Genomic DNA, 17,854 nt, shown 5'->3' on the forward strand with positions numbered 1-17,854 from the left:
TGCTCGAGCAAAAGCAGAGGGGTGTGCATGGCCGTTCACAGCTTTCTGAATCCGAATAAGAGATACTCTTTAGCAAGTAGGTCTTACTGCTCGACATCGGCTGGTACCAGCTAACTTTTACCGTAGTCTGAGACCCATGCCATTAGGAGGGCACAGCACATCGACGAACACTCTCTGCGTAGGTCGGCCTCCCTCTTCTGAGAACCTACTTGTCTAACTATGTTCCACCAGTTTCTTTTTATGCTTCTATCAAAAGCCCCTGATGTCGTCGAAAAGATGCACTAAGAACAGATTGAACAACTTGGAGCCTCTCCTCAAGTCACTCTTCTTACCAACCCAAACATGTTTCGAAGACTCCCTTATCCAGACGCGGACTTTACCCTCTCGGGCCCGATCTAAAGCACACACCTCCAGGGACAACAATCACCGCCCATGATGGCCGCCGCCTGCCTATCGCCAATGGCCTCATCATGACAGCCAGCCCACACACCATTCACTACGACGAGCACATCTATCCGGATCCTGCAGCCTTTCGACCAGAACGATGGCTAAATCAAGAGAAAACGATCCCCGGTGATTATTTCAGGACATTTGGCGGAGATGGGAGAGCGTGCACTGGCCAGAATATGGGAATGAACATACTCAAGATTCTCATGGTCATGACTATGGGTAAGTATACGTTTGAATGTGTGGGACTGAAGCCCAATAGAGAGCCCAAGACGAAACATACCAATTTTGATCTTCTGTTTGGGGACATGGCGTTTCAGCAGCTTGGGTTGGACGGGGGGCCAAGGAATGGGATGATGATGACTGTAAGGAAGAAGGCGCAAGTTTACTAAGGGAGCCTCAGTCTTCACCAGATGAGTACGTTTCAGTCAAGTATGCCAATTATGCTCATATTTTCTCTAATACATCTATCTATGCATCCACCTCATGATCTTCGCTCCGGCGTTGAGGCCGTATTTCACCCTAATTACCTTCCTGACATACGCTTTTCCAACCATCGGAATGGTATGTAGAATATCGAACTCATAACAAACGCAATCTCAAAGCCAATATCACCAGTCGTCTTTGCAATTGGGCCAGTCCACCAAGCCTGCGCCATACAGGGCACAACGAGCGCGTAGCAAATGACACCGGCAGCGATGGCCGCAATACCAAGGGGTAGTTCAGACGCAACGTTCCAGATCGCATGGTCGTAAGATTCCCAGCGACCTTTCCGAAAAACAAGATGCTCAACTGAAACAATTCCAATGAAAGATGCAGACCAGTAACCGATAAGAGCGACAAAATTCTCAAGGTTGACGAAGAAATCGCGCTGAGCTCGTATAGCAGTGGGGATGACGATGACGGTAACGACAATGGCAAAGGCGTAGCGGGGAATCTTGATCAAGCCAGGAATAAGAGTCTGGAAGTTGAGTGTAATGGCGTACATTGTACCGCCGGTGTTACCCAACAGAGTGAGCGAGAGGATAACCACCACAAACTTTCCAAAGCCACCGGCGCTAGAAAGCATGGCTGCGAGAACGCCTCCGACTGCTGTTTCACCATAAGCTTCTGACCACTCTGGAACGTTGGGAAGAGCCCCAGCGATAGCAGCTCCAAGAACCATGAGGAGAATGGTGGGTGTGACGAGGCCGAGGTAACTGTACGCAAAGACACGCCACGAGGGGACCTTGGGATCGAAATATGTCGTAAGATCGCTTGCGATGGCTGCCCAGGGAATCATGTAACTCGCAACAATCATTCCAAAGCTGAGAACTGCTGCTGCGGTCGCTGGTGCCGCCGGAGGAGCCTGCTTCGAAAGCTCAGAGCCGCCGCATCCTGTCGCAATGGTGATGGCGATGATGGCAGGGATGAAAGCATAAGTCTCGTAGTAATGCAAGACCTTAAACCCACAGAATGAAATAAACAGTGACAAAATACCAATAATGACGATTCCAACGTCAGGGCTCAAGTGGCCGCTTGATACAGCGGAGAGACACTGTCCGCCGACGACAAAGATGATGACCATGAAACCAGTCAGAGTGGCGAGGTTGAGGAGCACAGGGATAGAGACGAGATATCGACCAAAACTATATCTCGCCTGAATCATCTGCCTCATTCCAGTTTTAGGACCAAATGTAGCAAGATACGCAGGCCCGATGGTTGAGAAGAGGCAGAAGAAGAGGATAATGAGCGCAGAGTCTCTCAAACTCAGGCCATAGACCAATGGACCCAGCATGCCAAAAGTGATACTGCACTTGTTAGTATACGCTTATAAAAAAGGGTTAGAAATTAACCTACCCAAGGATATTAGAGTTAATAGACGCCCAAACGGTGAAAATGTTGTAAAAGCGTGTCACGGTGCGCTCTTCGAGAGGAATTGGCTGAATACCCTTCTCCTCAACTCTTCCCATGCGCAAAGCTTTGTGGAAAAGAGCCGCTGCCTTGAGACTCTCGACATCGCTGTGATCATCATCAGGAGGCATGCTCCTCTCTGGAGCTTGTTCTGTTTTTGTCGCCATTGCAAGTCTCCAATACTATGATGAAACATCCAATACCTTGGGTGAGTGAGGAGAATGAGTCTTATAAGAGTCAACGGGCAAATAAATCAGTCGCCCCGGTCCCGGACCCGGTTCCGCCTTTTTTTTTCTCTGGTCGCTAGTAATTTTTATCAACCAACGAGAATTCATTCATTCGCCAATGGCAGTCGGTGTTAGTGTGACTGCTAACGCGATTCTGTGGGATAAAGGTCGCCGCATGGAGCTTCTACCGCCGGTGACTTTATTAAGGCGTGTTGTCAAGGCGTGTTTGACAGGAAAATGCCTGATGTTGCCGTATCTACCCTTCATAGAACGTTTTTGATTCTGTACGTGTTGTCGTATCATTAAATGTTTCTTGGCTGTAGCTTTGTAAAGCTACAACCATGGTATTGCCTCGGTCTTTTTAGACATGAACCCTGTCACAACCTCATATCGAATGTTCGACGCATGTTCTGCATCCTTCTAACTCATTAACACGCCGTCCATCGATCTTCCGTCGAAAGCACGGTCTCTGTGGCGGAAAAGCCTAATCTGCCTCTTCTTCTCCGCCAAGAAGGGTCTCGACCTCCACCCACAACCAAGCTCCCATCTTTGGACAAGCTCAAATCTGTCTCGTGATCTGAAAGCTTTCGTTATGCCCAGACTTGGAAGTAACCAAGACCCAGCCCTACCATTATCGCCTTTACTGATTCTGGCTTTTGCTTTTCTTTCCTCGGAAGAACCCTCCGACAGCGCCCATCAGACCTCCGAGACCCTTCTCATGACTGTCCTTGACTAAACCCCCTCTTATCCACCCCGGTAGTTTGCCCCGGATTCGCTCCGTGCCATATCGTCGATCCACAAGAACTATCGCCGCATAATCGCCCCGGTGCCGGATTGCACGGCCGATACTCTGGTTAACTGCCCGCATACAAGCGTTTTCGTAAAAGTCTCTCGCTGTCTGCTTGCCTTTACTTATAGCTTCTTCTTTCGCCACGCCTTGCGCCGTGAGGTTGTTTTGTGTCGTTGTCTCGATGTACTCGATTTTTGCTTTCCAATCTGGTGATGCGATGTTGGGATAGGGTAATCCGATTACTATGACGCATCGACCGAGACGGTCGGAGAAGTTGATGCCTTCTGACATCTTACCACCTACGACACTGAGAAGAAGGGCGCCTTTGCCGTTGCTCTTCTCGCCGAGGATGGCGTCGGAGTATTCTTGGAGGACCTCATCGCTTGATGCGCCCCTTGATTCTTTGAAGAGTGCTTTTCGTGAGGCCAGTCGATCCCAGATTGGCTGTGCATTCCCCTGACTCTTTTGCCAAACAGCTACCACCTCATCAAGATATCCATAGCTGGGGAAAAAGATAACGACACCATCGGGGACTAATGAGCAGAGGTTCAGAATGGCAATGCCCAGCTGCGTTATCATTTGTGTATCGCCTCGTTTCTGGAAGCTAAACTCAAAGGGTGGTGCCCCAGGCCTTGACGAGGCCAGTGTCCAGACGCAGAGGTTCTCGGGCGGAATGACATGTCCACAACTGAGAGTGGTGATTTTTTCTTGTTTCAGTGATGGGAATAGGTGGTCCTTGTAATCGTCAAATGGCGACATTGTACCTCCTGCAAGCACAACTGCTCTCGCACTAGACGCGATAGATGAGAATGCGTAAGTCGGGGATAAGAGCAAGTAAGAAAGTTGTATGTCAAGGTTTGGCCCCTTGATCTTTTGGTAGAATATTCGTCCCTCGGAGCTGAGATTGGTGGAGGCGATGAGGAATGATACTAGGGTGTGAAGAACTGGCGAACTGGATCTTGGTGTTTTGGAGTTTGTATCCTCGCTCTCGACATGGGATATGTAACTTTCGATCTTGAAGGCAAGCTTTGACTCCTGGATGTACTGAATGAGCTCAAACATGTTGATCTGGTCAATACCTTTTGATCGGGTCAAGTCGTTGGGGTCCACGATACCATGTTCTTGCTAGCAGGACATCAGTAAATGCGATTTGATCAGTGGCAGTAGACTGACCTTGAACTTGAGTGCCCCATCCATCCACTCGCTTAGACCATCAATGACTCTTCCCACTCTCCCAACATTGACTCGATTGACGCTTTTGAGTTTCTTGCCAAACTTCTTCACATAAACGCCCAACATGGCGCGTCCTCTTCGCAGATCGCTCAGCTTAATCTCAGCCGCATGCACATTTGCCACCGCATCCATGATATTATGCGCCTCATCGATAATAACAACACTTCCCTCCAGCTTGACGCCAAGCGCATCTCTGGCGCTCCTCTGCAGCAGTAAAGGGTACGGGAGTGTAATGATCTCAGCGCCTGGTAAGGCAGTTCGCGATGCGTAATATGGGCAGACAGAGAGTGATTTGCCAAGTTGATGAAGGTCCTCGATATCGGGCAGTGTGGCCAAAGCCGAGTCGCGAAATTGATGTGTCTGAGAAAGTAGATCTTCTTTGGGTACGAAGGGACATTTCTGTCCCGACTTTGGCTGTTGAAGTTCTGAGCACCGGTCGTTGATGGCCTGTACGGACCCAAGGCGTGAGACAGTGGGATTGATGCATAATCTCTGTCGGGATGACAATGGTAGAAGCTTTACTGCTTCTATCTTCGTCTCTTCGCTCTTGGCGAGTGATATTGGCAGTGAAGGTGGAAATGAGGGGCGACGAAGTTCGGTGATGAATTGCGAAAGTTGAGAATGTGTTCTTGACGTGTAATAGATCTATTAATGTTACTAGTCGTACTTTACGGTTCATCGAAGACATTCGCACCTTGATTGGCTCCTCCAAAAGATCATCTTCCTGCTCAGGCTTTTTTGCCCCTCCCAAGCCGATACTCGCAAGGACTTCTCGTGTCTCTTTACTCAAGCCAGAAAGCGCGTCATGAGGTCCAGTGTCGAGATCATCAGGGTCATCAAGCAACCACTCGTCATCTTCATCTTCTACGCGTGATCTACTGGGTACGAAGTCTTCAACTCGTCGACGCTTACGGGAACGTTCTTCTTGTGCCTTTTCCTTAAGACGAAGGGTCTCAAGACGCTTTTCTCGATCTTCCCAGCGGGTAACGAGCTCTTCGCGCTTGCGGCGGAGAAGCTGCTCAACAAGCCATGACGGTTCATCCTTATAAGCTTCCGCTGATTCTTGGATAGATGCTTCTAATTGATTGGATTTGTGGTTGCGGAGCCAAGTTAGTGAGGCGCAGATCAATGACAGTGACTTCCCCTATTCGATGTTAGTATTTCTGGTAGGACGACGAATTGGAGAGTCAAGGCTAATCAATGCAGTATCATAATATCCGTCTCAGCCTTGGGCAGCACTCACTGTACCAGTCGGGCTCTCCAATATGCCAACCTGCCCATTACCAGTCTCCAAAATATTGTAAACAGCCTTCATAAACTGCTCTTGAACATCATAAGGTGTATACGGGTGATGAAAGTTTAACTTTTCAAGATCTTGCGTGACTTTATCCACTTCGGATTGCGCCATCTTGGTTAAATAACATCACTTCCCAGTTGATCGAGGACCAGAGTCACCGCGCTTCAGTCGCGTCTTAAAAGCATCAGTTACCCTTGAGCCCATCACTGGTGGGTCCTCACCGAGTCTCACCACGGTCAATCCACGAGATCACCTGACCCGCTAAAATTGGAAAGAACGCAAGTCGGCCCCGCTTTCCCACAGCCATTTTCTTAGGGTTGCTTTGCCCTCGTCTAGATTTTCGGCTCTTGCTAGCTTTACAGGATATCACCCTCCATTTCGAAGTTTCGACTGTGAACAATCGGACAAGTCGACAACCACAGCCGTCACCATGCCTACCCGTACTTCAAAGACCCGCAAGCAGTATGTCCTCATCCCCCTCGCCGTCGACGAGGTTGGTCGTTGAGAGAGACCGCGTCCGTTTCTGTCTTCCTTAGGGAAAATTAGAGATAGACCGCTGGAGCTCACAATAATCGCCCTTTGTCGGCGGCTGCTCTCGAACCCGACGAGATAAAAAAAACGATGTTATACCGAACTTGAGATGGACTGACTTGTAATTCAGCCGCGGTCACGTTTCCGCCGGTAAGGGACGTGTCGGAAAGCACCGCAAGCACCCCGGTGGTCGTGGTCTTGCTGGTGGTCAGCACCACCACCGTACCAACATGGACAAGGTACGACAGCGCGATTGAAGCGAAGACTTGGACCAGATTTTGGCTAACTCATTAACAGTACCATCCCGGTTACTTCGGTAAGGTTGGTATGCGATACTTCCACAAGCAGCCCAACCACTTCTGGAAGCCCATCATCAACCTCGACAAGCTGTGGTCTCTCGTCCCCCAGGAGACCCGTGACGCCTACGTCTCCGGCGAGAAGAAGGACACCGTCCCCGTCCTCGACCTCCTCCCCCTCGGTTACTCCAAGGTCCTCGGCAAGGGCCGTCTCCCCGAGATCCCTCTGGTCGTCCGCGCCCGCTGGGTCAGCCGCCTTGCTGAGCAGAAGATCAAGCAGGCCGGTGGTGTCGTCGAGCTTGTCGCTTAAGCAAGCAACTGTTCTCTAAATGTTGTGCTTGCTTAGGAGTCGGTTGGGCTTGTATGGGAATTTTCGCAAAAGGAAAAAAGAATCTCCAACCCGCGAACAACGGGCAATGGATGACAGGTCTCCTGTGAGCAGGGACCTAGGTCGGTCGGCTTCGGGCATTGCATCAGGGACTCTTGCAAGGAGTTAACGAAATAAAAATCGATTTTCGCCCATGATTACGAATGACGAAACCTTTTTTAATACATTGTGATCGTGCTATTGATGTCCTTGTATCTATTCCCGTGAAACTTTTGTAACACTGGGTATGTTGGGCTATGTACCAGATATCTAGCCAACCACTTCCATAACACCGTACTCAAACCAACGCCTTTCCATGCTTCTATGATTACATTAGTGATACATAATTCTTTCAATGCCCCGCCATTGCTTGCTCGTTCTCTTGCCTCTCAGCCTCAATTTCACCCAAGAGAAGAAAATCGTGGTTCAATGCTTCCGCAGCTGTTATTCTCCTGCCAGGATCCAGCTCCATACACCATTCGAGAAAGTTGATGGCCAACTTTTCCTCTCCTGTTAGAGGCTTTTCATCGCCTCTGCATGTGCTCCACATGATGATCTTCTCCATTGAGAAGCCTCCTTGACCAACGGTGGGGATGCTGGTCTCGAAGACACACCCATGTAGTAAGCCTGCAGCCTTCATGCGTTTAGTACCAAAGATAGTCGCTATCTCAATCATGGCCTCAACGTCGTCAGCCGAATTGAAGAATGGGAAGCGCTTAGATAGAATGGTAAGTAAGATAACGCCGGCAGACCAGATGTCGATCGATGTAGTTTGCTCTGTGCACTTGAAGAGAACCTCAGGAGCACGGAAACCTCTTGTTCCAGCGCGATTGGCACGTCGGGATGACCGTGTGTCAGACTTGGGATATCCTGCTTGGGGAGTCGCAGCATTCTGTGCCCAGACTGAGTTTGTTTGGCGATGCTTTCGGACTTCTCGGGACTCGTGACATAGACAAGGCTTGGCATCAGACCCTTCCCTCTCGGCAAGACCAAAATCGACCAAGACACCGCGCTGTGTACCTGGGTCGTACAGAAAATTGGTGGGCTTGATGTCTCGGTGCAGAATCTTGTGATCATGAACACTTTTCAGGGCGGTGAAGAGTTCTCGAAGGTAAACAGAGATCTCTGTAATAGTCAAGTCGCGAAAGTACGTGCGGAAGTCTCCGTGTCGAAAGTAAGGCAGGATAGCCACGACCTGGTCGGTTTCGCGGAATGCGGTGATCAGAGGACAGACAGAGGGGCATTGGCGTAGATCGTGGAGTAATTCAAGCTCGTTGAGAATTCGCGAGGGACTTGACGTGACGTAGATCTTCTTGATGGCGACGTAACGTGCCTTGCGACGGGGACGGTGAGACACAGGACTGTCAGTTGCATTGGGCGGTGGTGTCCATTTTGACGAATCGTCTTCGTAGTCCCAGCTGTTGTCGTAGTGGTCGTACATAATATCCTCGGCTTTGTAGACGGTAGAGAATGTTCCTGGCAACATTGGTTAACCTCAATGAGACGCAGATGGGAGAAAAGGGGATGTACCTTCACCGATGCGTTTGATCAGGCGATACCGATTGCGAAAACCAGGAAAGTCATTCTGTAACTTGTCCATGTCTGCTTGGACGGTTCGGTCAACGGCTTCGTCTTCGGACTCCTCCTCCTCTTCTTCCTCTTCCTCCTGGGGCTCTTGTTGGGGTTGTTGGTTTTGCATTTTCTGAATGTGATGTTGTTGATTCGCCTGCTGTACTGACTCAACGCGTTCGTCTTCATCTATCGGAGCTGCCTCTTCAGTGCGCTCCTCCTCTGCCATCATCTCCGTATCCTCCGTCCTCAAATCCTCATGGATATCGAAGTGCTCTTCAACATGCTGATGAACCGCGGCGCTCATGATCGCTTTGTAATACAGAAAATGTACCCAGTAAAAAGGAACCTCACTTCAGCCACTTCGAACTCTCACAGGCAAAAACAAACTTGAGCAAAAGAACAAGACTTTGTTATTGGTCCTTCAGAGCATTCACGGGTTGCAAATGCAGTTGAAGTTGGAGGGGCTTAAAGATTAAAGCCAGCCTCGATGGATGGTTGCAGGGGCCTGATAGGCTCAACGCGCTGTCTTTTTAGCGGGACATGGAGGGGAAGGGTTCTGAGTGGTCGCGATGAACAAAACAAAAACAATCGTTGCCCAGGGGTTCGCTCACGTCCCCTCAGCCAAATCTAAATCCCCTCCACCGACTCGGTACTAAGCTTGCATTGTCAACAAGCACCAAACGGTCAGGTTTAACGGGTCTGGTATTACCTGGTCGCAATACATTCGGCGCATAAGGCACGCTTAGTCCTTTATCATTTTGTGATACCCTTTCTTTAAGTTTTAACGTTCTTACCACTATATTTCTTTACCTCGTGTCGCTCGCTACTTGCGACGACATTGTCGAATCGCCCGCCATGGATACCATTGACTTTGACCTCAACGATGCCTTGAAGCACTACATGTCGGACCCAGCCAGCATTTCAACGCCTGAAGCTGATGGGGCTCTCTTCGACTGCGAAAATGATCCCGAAGCCCTTACCCTCCCTGTCGTTAACTCTGTCCTGAACCCTATCGTCGACGCAGTCGCCGATAATCCAGATGCCATCATGCGCGCTTCCCACATGGACTCGCTGCAGTTTCTCCTCAAGTTAGCCCCCATATCCCTCCATCATTCACCTGATACTCCGACTGTGGGACAACATTCTGAGCTAGAAAATCCCAGATACACAGCACATCTCCCCACCCACGCCCTTAGCAAGATCTTCGACCTTGTTATGAGCGGCTTGAGTGCAGAGGCCGACTCTGTTCACTCCGATATCGACTCCCCCGACGAGCAAGACTCGGTACTCCACCACAAGAAGCTACTCGAGATATACGGCTTCCTCTTGCAATGGACGATCGCTGCTGTTGAGACCAAGGCCGCTGAGAAGTCGTCAGCGGCACCGGCTGCTAGAGGACGCGGAAAGGGAAAGAAGGGGCCTGCAAAGGATAAGGATGCAGCTTGGGATTCGGCTACACAGCTTCAAGGAGCCTTGGAGATTATGTGCAAGGTCCTTAAGCTCAAGCTCTCTAAGATCTTTCTTACAACAAGCGAACGAGACACGTTCATTGGTCTCCTTACCCGACCAGTTTACATGGTTTTGGAGAGTGAGCAACGAGTCAAGACAACCACTATCCGAATGCACTGCTTCAAGGTCCTTTGCATTGCAGTGAAGCATCATGGGCATGGATATGGTAAGCATGTCGAAGTGCCCACATCAAGTGAGATGCTGACAACTGAAAGCGGCGCAAATCAACATCATACAGAACTTGACATATTTCGAGCACTTGTCGGAACCCATGGCCGAGTTCCTACACATTCTAGCAGAAACTTACGACTATCCTCAGCTCGCTGACGAGGTATTACGCGAAATCAGTAACAAAGAGTTCAATTCGAACGATACTAGAGGACCTAAGTCTGTTTCTTCCTTTATTGCCAAGCTTTCTGAGTTGGCGCCACGATTGGTGATCAAGCAGATGACCATGCTTGCCAAGCAATTGGATAGCGAGGTAGGCTCTCAGGTATATAACCTAGGTTTTTTTAGCTAACCAGAGTAGTCATATACGCTTCGATGTGCTCTTATCGAGGTCTGCGGAAACATGGTTGGCTACCTCAGCAAGCAAGATGAGCGCAGCGAGAACCACAAGTCCCAATTGAACGCTTTTTTCGATGTGTTAGAAGAGCGATTCCTCGACATAAACCCCTATTGCAGGTGCAGAACTCTACAAGTGTACATGCGACTTTGCGACCTTGCGCAAAAATTCCCCAAGCGACGACAAAAGGCTGCGGAGCTCGCCTGTAGAAGTTTGGAAGACAAGAGCAGCAATGTCCGACGTAACGCAATCAAGCTTCTAGGCACACTTATTAAGACACATCCTTTCACGGTCATGCACGGTGCGCAGCTGTCAAGAAAGGAGTGGCAGGCTCGTTTGGACATGGTACAGGAGGAATTGGATGCTCTCAAGCCTCCCCCTGGTGTTCCTGGCTTTGGAGGCGACCAGGCGAACACGACTGTTGACAACGAACTTCTTGATGAGGCGACACAACTTGGCTCTCCTCAGAAGCCAAGCCAGATGACTGAGGAGGAGAAGGCGGCTGCCATCAAGAAGGCACAAGAGGAAGCTGCTACAAGCGAAGCTATCGAGAAGCTGACACTCACCCGACGATACTACAACGAGGCTCTCAAGTTCATCGATGTGATCCACGATGCCACCACCACGATCTGCCAGCTCCTCGGATCAAGGAACAAGAGCGAGGTTATTGAGGCCATGGACTTCTTTGAGGTCGGTGACGCCTACAATATTGAGCAGAACAAGGTCGGTATTCGACGTATGCTTCGACTCATCTGGACCAAGGGCAATAGCGATGAAGGAAAGGGTGTCCAGACACACTTGATCGAGTGTTACAGGCGACTATTCTTCGAGGCACCTGACTCGTTCAGTCCCAATGACTCGGCGATTTACATTGCGCGAAACATGATCAGTTTGACCTTTGGCGCAACACCCGCTGAGCTCACGTCGCTTGAGCAGCTTTTGGCCACAATGATGAAGGGCGGCATGATCCCCGAGGTTGTTATCAACAAGCTTTGGCAAGTGTATGGTGTTCAGAAACGGGAGATTTCCCGGACTCAGCGCCGAGGTGCTATCATTGTTTTGGGAATGCTGGCAACTGCAAACCCCGAGATTGTGGTTGGCGAAATGGAGACCATGCTTCGGACTGGTCTTGGTCTGCATGGACGCAATGATCTCCAGTTGGCCAAATTTACGTGCATTGCTTTGAGGCGAATTAACCCGTCTGGACGACAGTCTAAGGACTCTCCTGTCAAGTTCTCACGATTGCCCAATGACCACGCCGTTTCAGTCAGATTGGCTGCCATCACGGAGGTTCCTTCGGACAGCAAGGAGTGGTATGGAGTAGCAGAGCAGGCCATCAACGCCATCTATGCTATTTCTAAGCATCCCGATACCGTCTGCTCGGACCTCATTCGACGAAAAGCACGACAGGTGTTTGGGCAGTCTCGCACCCCGCCATCTTCGCAACCCAGCTCGCGCCCTACATCGCGAGATGAGACCAAGATTGCGCCAACAGCCGACCAGACTGCGACCCAGGGTGAGAAGAAGAAACGTGACAACGCCATCGCTCTGTCTCAGCTTCTATTCATCGTCGGCCACGTTGCCATCAAGCAAATTGTTCATCTTGAGCTGTGTGAACTCGACTTCAAGCGCAGAAAGCAGGAGAAGGAGAAGGCAGCGCCCGCTAAAAACGACAAGGACAAGGAAGATGCGGATGAGCTTGATCTTATCGGAGGCACAACAGAGGATGACTTTACAGAAGCCATGGCACACATTCGTGAGCGAGAGCTTCTATACGGACCCAACTCTCTACTAGCCGTCTTTGGCCCACTGGTGTCAGAGATATGTGCCAACAACACAACATACGCCGATAAGGGACTCCAGGCCGCCGCGACACTCTGTCTCGCTAAGCTCATGTGTGTGTCTGCCGAGTACTGTGAAGCAAACTTGCCGCTGCTCATCACCATCATGGAGCGTTCGCCCAACGCCACTGTACGAAGCAATGCCGTTATCGCGCTTGGTGACATGGCAGTCTGCTTCAATCATCTCATTGATGAGAACACCGACTTCCTTTACCGCAGACTGGCTGACGACGATGCGTCCGTCAAGCGAACGTGTCTCATGACGTTGACCTTCCTGATCCTCGCTGGACAGGTCAAGGTCAAGGGTCAGCTCGGCGAGATGGCCAAATGTTTGGAGGATGAGGACCGCAGGATCGCTGATTTGGCGAGAATGTTCTTCACCGAGCTCAGCACCAAGGACAATGCTGTGTACAACCACTTTGTCGACATGTTCAGTCTGCTCAGTGCTGGCGGCAATATGGAGGAGGAGAGCTTCCGCAGGATAGTCAAATTCCTTCTTGGTTTTGTTGAAAAGGTATGTGATGCACTCATGGTTGGACAAGCAATAACTAACGCATTGACCAGGACAAACACGCCAAACAGCTGGCCGAGAAGCTGGCCGCACGACTCAACCGTTGTGAGACAGAGCGACAATGGAACGATGTTGCATATGCGTTGGGCATTTTGCAACATAAGAATGAAGAGATTACAAAGCTGGTGTCTGAAGGCTACAGAGTCGTTCAATCCTCTGCTTAAGGGTGCTGGAGTCGCCTCTTGGGATTGGCTAAAATGATGCTATGAGTGATACGAAATGGGATGTAATGATGAACATATAGATGGCAAGGCTGGGTGGAGATGCGTTGAGTTAAAGTTTTCGCGATAGATACCATTGTTATTGAAGAATTTTGGTATTGAAGTTTGTGTTGCCTCCACTTTTACTGCATTGGTGTTTGACGAAAGAAGATTTCGTAGCTGAAGTGACACCTGTTTGGCGTAGGTTGTATGATGCTTGTTGTGTTTCACGATGTTTGTCACAGGCTCGACAACGCTCAAAGGCAACATCCCTTGTGGTTGGTAAGACTTCCGATGTAAACACGCCGACGAAGTTGACCTAGTACACATAAACAATGCGCATGTGACTCAATTGTTCCATTCTGAGCTCAACTGGTGATGAATTTTCGCATCCCGAATTGATCTAGGGTAGTCATTGACACGCCACCAACTGAGACCACTCCTGCGTCGCGAGACAACCCAAGCTAAAGACAAGCCCCACACAAGCTGTCCAAGTGATAGCCTCGGTCATGGCATCCGTGATCGAGTAACAAAGAATCAAGACAGTTGAGGAAGTTGACAAAGAGATAATGTCATTGCTTTGAATCAAGTGGACGCGGCAGTTTAATCGAGCCTTTTGTGTTTTGCCCTTTTTCCCTGGGGACTCGAGCTGTAAAGTATAACTTGAGCTTGCAGCGTTGATGATTGAATGATGTTACGGGGGGTCAGCACCTCCAGCTCCAGGTACAAAAAGGGCGGGTCTTCCCACCTTTGATTCTCTGAGCGGCAGTTGTACTGTATCGAGCCCATCATAGGACGAAACTTGGTGATCTATTGCTAACCTGATTGGTTCACTCGTGGTAAGCTCTCTCAATGGCCCTGCTCTGCTGATTGATATGAATATTGTTAACATATAACTAACTTATATCAGTCACTTTACAACAACAATCAATATTGACGCCCAGTTCAAACATCTTATCGCTCCCCGCCTCTCGTGTTACTCCACATTTCTATTCCGACTTCAGACTTGAGTTGCTCTTTTGTTTTTGTTTTTGTTTCTTATTCTTGTCGATAAGATAAAGATAGTGAAACAAAACCGCTTCTGCTGTCTTGTCTTGTCTTGTCTTGTCTTGTCCAACATCACGTCGCATTTGTTACCCCAGAGCTTGGACCACATCCAACTCCAACTCCTACGATCGCGATCGCGATCGCGGAGAATCAACTGCGCCACCAATTTACATCGCGGTAGGCGCCGCGATAACGTTCCAGCGCCTCCGAGTTTCTCAGCGTCAGCGCCCACCCGAGCTGCTCATCTACCCAGCCAGCCACGTGATCGCGCTCATTGAAACCAGTACAAGGAAGAAGCTGGTCCGCGCTACAAGCTGTGCCAAACCTAGTGCGTCACCTTGTACGAGCTTTCTTTCGTAGCATCAAGGACAAAAAAATCCCAGCGAAGCGATTCAAGTCATCAGCGCGACCTAGTTCTTGCGGTACCATCATTTACGCTGTTTAAACCTGCGAAGAATTATCCATTGAGAAGAAACAACGCGATTGCGACTGCGATTTGCACGTGCGACTGCGGCGCGCTGATTCACTTTCGCGACGATCTGCTGGTGAGGCCATGGGCTTGACTGGTGCGCCTGCGCCGCGAAGGATTAAAGAAAGGGGAGCTCGCTAGGTACGTTTCTTTGCCATTCGGAATCACTAGCGACTTGATCCACGCTCAGCCTTTCACCAAGCTTTGCATGGCAAGTTCCGATGAATGCGAGCTAATCTTCGTGATCAGAGGCTACCGATATCATCGCAAGAACCCTTACACACATTTCACCTACCAACGATACACACAATGCATGACAAGATCGTCCCCCTAGGCTCGCGCCTACATTACCCCATCATCGTTACAAAACTTCTCAAGAAACCCGGCGATACGATCAAGAAACAAGAAAGTATTTTCGAGTACAAGTTCCACTGGAAGCGCAAGGTCAACGAAGAGACCTGGAACGATGAAACCACCTACACTGAGTTCGATAGCCCCGCTGAAGGCAAGCTCAAGCAATGGCGCATCCGCGAAGGCCAGGAGATCGCGGCTGACTCGCCCTGTCTGATGGTTGAAGAAGCGTGCGGTCACGAAGTCCAGGTGCAGGGTCTTTGCAGTTTGTGCGGCGCTGATATGACCGAGATCAACTGGGCGAGTGATAACCTCGATACAGATCGCGCTATGATCAACATGAGCCATGACCAGACTGTTTTGAGAGTCAGCGAAAGCGTCGCTACAAAGGCCGAGCACGAGAACCAGAAGCGCCTACTCAGACAACGGAAACTGAGTCTCGTTGTCGATCTTGATCAAACTATTATACATGCCTGTATAGAACCCACGATCGGAGAGTGGAAGAACGATCCCACGAATCCTAATTATGAGGCTGTGAAAGATGTTAGGGACTTCCAGCTCAATGATGACGGTCCTCGCGGATTGACCAGCGGCTGCACGTACTATATCAAGCTTCGACCGGGATTAATGGAATTCCTGGATGAGGTCTCCAAGATGTACGAGCTACATGTTTACACCATGGGTACCCGCGCCTACGCCCTCAACATCGCCAAGATCGTTGACCCCGAACAGAAGCTCTTTGGAAACCGAGTTATCAGTCGTGACGAGAATGGTAGCATTACTTCCAAGAGTCTACAGCGTCTGTTCCCCGTCAGCACAGACATGGTAGTTATCATTGACGACCGAGCCGACGTGTGGCCTATGAACCGACCGAACCTGATCAAGGTGGTGCCCTACGATTTCTTCAAGGGTATTGGCGACATCAACTCGAGTTTCCTCCCTAAGCGAACAGACATTCTACCTATACTCAAGTCGAAGCCCGTGGAAAAGGGTGTGAAAATAGCCCCGAAAGCTTCACCGATGGATGAGATTGCTCGAATGAGCGGTGGAGACGATGCCGCCAATCTAAAGGTCCAGGAAGAAGAGCAGGAAAAGACACTTGAGAAGCAACTCAAGGACCGACCATTGCTCCATATGCAGGAAGAGCTAGACAAGGAAGACGATCAGCAAGATACGAATGTTGGCGAGAATGCTAGCGAATCACCACCTATTCACCACCGAAATGTTCTTGTTGACGACGATGAGGAGCTTATCGCGCTCCAAGATCACCTTACAGATTTACACACGGCATTCTACGAGACATACGACCGGCGAAGAGCGGAAAGAAGAGAGAAAGAGGGGACGCACCCACCTGCGCATAGCAAGTCCAAGAGAAGGGCGTCGGTCGATGATGGCGTTGACTTATCTATGGTCCCAGATGTCGGCGACATTCTTGACGAACTCAAGTCCAATGTCTTGTCTGGTCTTGTGATTGTGCTATCAGGGCTTGTCCCTCTGGGCGTGAGAGTGGAGGAGTCAGAGATCGGTATGCAGGCTCAGAGTTATGGTGCTCAGGTCCTGGATACAGTGTCGAAACGAGTCACACATCTTGTCGTTGCCTCATCACGCCCTCGTACCAAGAAAGTGCAGCAGGCCGCCAAAATCCCCAGCATTAAAATTGTCAACCAAAACTGGCTCACCGACTGCCTAAGTCAATGGAGGCGACTTGACGAGCGACCCTATTTTTTAGAGATTCTCGACGCTGATAGGGAGAAGGGAGAGGATGACACGACCGAAGTTACATCGGAAGCCGACGAAGCTGAAGATGCGCAGACGGGGCAAGAGCTAAGGGACTTTGACTGGGGAGAAGCTGAAGATGAACTGGCCGAGTTCCTGGATGATGATCTTGGCGACGACGGCGACGTGAGCATCGCTCCCACAGTTACTGAATCAGACGTAGAGTCCGTGGACGGTCAGAACTCGAAAGGCATTAAACGTAAGGCTGACGCCGATGAGTCAGACGACGATGGCTCAAATCTCGGCGAAAGTGTTCTAGCCAAGAAGCAACGTCTGGCTCGGAATAGGGGCGCCTCTGGTCTCCGATCAATACAAACACCAAACGGTGACGACCAAGATACAGAAGATGGAAGTCTACCTACACCAGTACCAACAGGCGACGAAGATGTGGTGGATCGGGACAAAGAGCCTCTGGTGAATGTTGACGATGGGGCAGATTTTGATGAGGATGAGCTGGAGAGAGAGTTGCTAGCAGAGTTGATGGCGGACTGATATATGAGAAGCATTACTGGCGAATTGAAGACTTGAAACCTCGGGGATGGAGTCAGGCGCGATATGGAATAGGATAATTTTACCCTACATTTACATCAGTAAAATGGAGATAGAAGCGTGTACATGACGGGAGGGAGTTGATTGGTTTGAGATTTGTACTGGTAACTGCTATGTAATACCCCGAGGCAAGGGCAATCAAGTCTTACAAGCACGTTGCTGTGTCTAATCTTGATGAGTGGTCTTGTGAAAAGTGTGAGCTATTGCGTGCCATGTTTGCTTCTTTGTCCCTGATCAGATGAGGCTTGAAACCGATTACGCTCCACCAGAGATCTTGTCACCGGTTTTTGATGGAGAGACAGGGATGGTTGACTATCCCGTAC

At 49.9% G+C, this 17,854-nt stretch overlaps 6 protein-coding genes across 6 annotated transcripts; 3 read left to right on the forward strand and 3 right to left on the reverse strand.

Annotated features, from left to right (window-relative positions):
- Positions 1 to 973: 973 nt before the first annotated feature.
- On the reverse strand, positions 974 to 2,507 carry J7337_010797 (uncharacterized protein; the record flags this gene model as incomplete). The annotated part of the gene is made up of 2 exons (XM_044828368.1): positions 974 to 2,237; positions 2,287 to 2,507. 2 exons carry the CDS (start codon positions 2,505 to 2,507, stop codon positions 974 to 976), a joined length of 1,485 nt encoding a protein of 494 aa, XP_044676922.1.
- A 700-nt stretch (positions 2,508 to 3,207) lies between these two features.
- Positions 3,208 to 5,998, reverse strand: J7337_010798 (uncharacterized protein; the record flags this gene model as incomplete). The annotated part of the gene is made up of 4 exons (XM_044828369.1): positions 3,208 to 4,482; positions 4,531 to 5,235; positions 5,258 to 5,734; positions 5,834 to 5,998. The coding sequence occupies 4 exons, from the start codon at positions 5,996 to 5,998 to the stop codon at positions 3,208 to 3,210; spliced, it is 2,622 nt and encodes an 873-aa protein (XP_044676923.1).
- A 319-nt stretch (positions 5,999 to 6,317) lies between these two features.
- 60S_2 (60s acidic ribosomal protein P2) lies at positions 6,318 to 7,024 on the forward strand (the record flags this gene model as incomplete). The annotated part of the gene is made up of 3 exons (XM_044828370.1): positions 6,318 to 6,349; positions 6,549 to 6,657; positions 6,716 to 7,024. The coding sequence occupies 3 exons, from the start codon at positions 6,318 to 6,320 to the stop codon at positions 7,022 to 7,024; spliced, it is 450 nt and encodes a 149-aa protein (XP_044676924.1).
- A 409-nt stretch (positions 7,025 to 7,433) lies between these two features.
- Positions 7,434 to 8,957, reverse strand: J7337_010800 (uncharacterized protein; the record flags this gene model as incomplete). Its single annotated transcript, XM_044828371.1, has 2 exons — positions 7,434 to 8,557; positions 8,612 to 8,957. 2 exons carry the CDS (start codon positions 8,955 to 8,957, stop codon positions 7,434 to 7,436), a joined length of 1,470 nt encoding a protein of 489 aa, XP_044676925.1.
- A 551-nt stretch (positions 8,958 to 9,508) lies between these two features.
- J7337_010801 (uncharacterized protein) lies at positions 9,509 to 13,303 on the forward strand (the record flags this gene model as incomplete). Its single annotated transcript, XM_044828372.1, has 4 exons — positions 9,509 to 10,328; positions 10,378 to 10,643; positions 10,692 to 13,082; positions 13,133 to 13,303. The coding sequence occupies 4 exons, from the start codon at positions 9,509 to 9,511 to the stop codon at positions 13,301 to 13,303; spliced, it is 3,648 nt and encodes a 1,215-aa protein (XP_044676926.1).
- A 1,861-nt stretch (positions 13,304 to 15,164) lies between these two features.
- On the forward strand, positions 15,165 to 17,474 carry J7337_010802 (uncharacterized protein; the record flags this gene model as incomplete). Its single annotated transcript, XM_044828373.1, has 1 exon — positions 15,165 to 17,474. The coding sequence occupies one exon, from the start codon at positions 15,165 to 15,167 to the stop codon at positions 17,472 to 17,474; it is 2,310 nt and encodes a 769-aa protein (XP_044676927.1).
- Positions 17,475 to 17,854: the final 380 nt, after the last annotated feature.

The sequence above is a fragment of the Fusarium musae genome, chromosome 8 (assembly GCF_019915245.1).
Source record: "Fusarium musae strain F31 chromosome 8, whole genome shotgun sequence".
NCBI lineage: Eukaryota > Fungi > Ascomycota > Sordariomycetes > Hypocreales > Nectriaceae > Fusarium > Fusarium musae.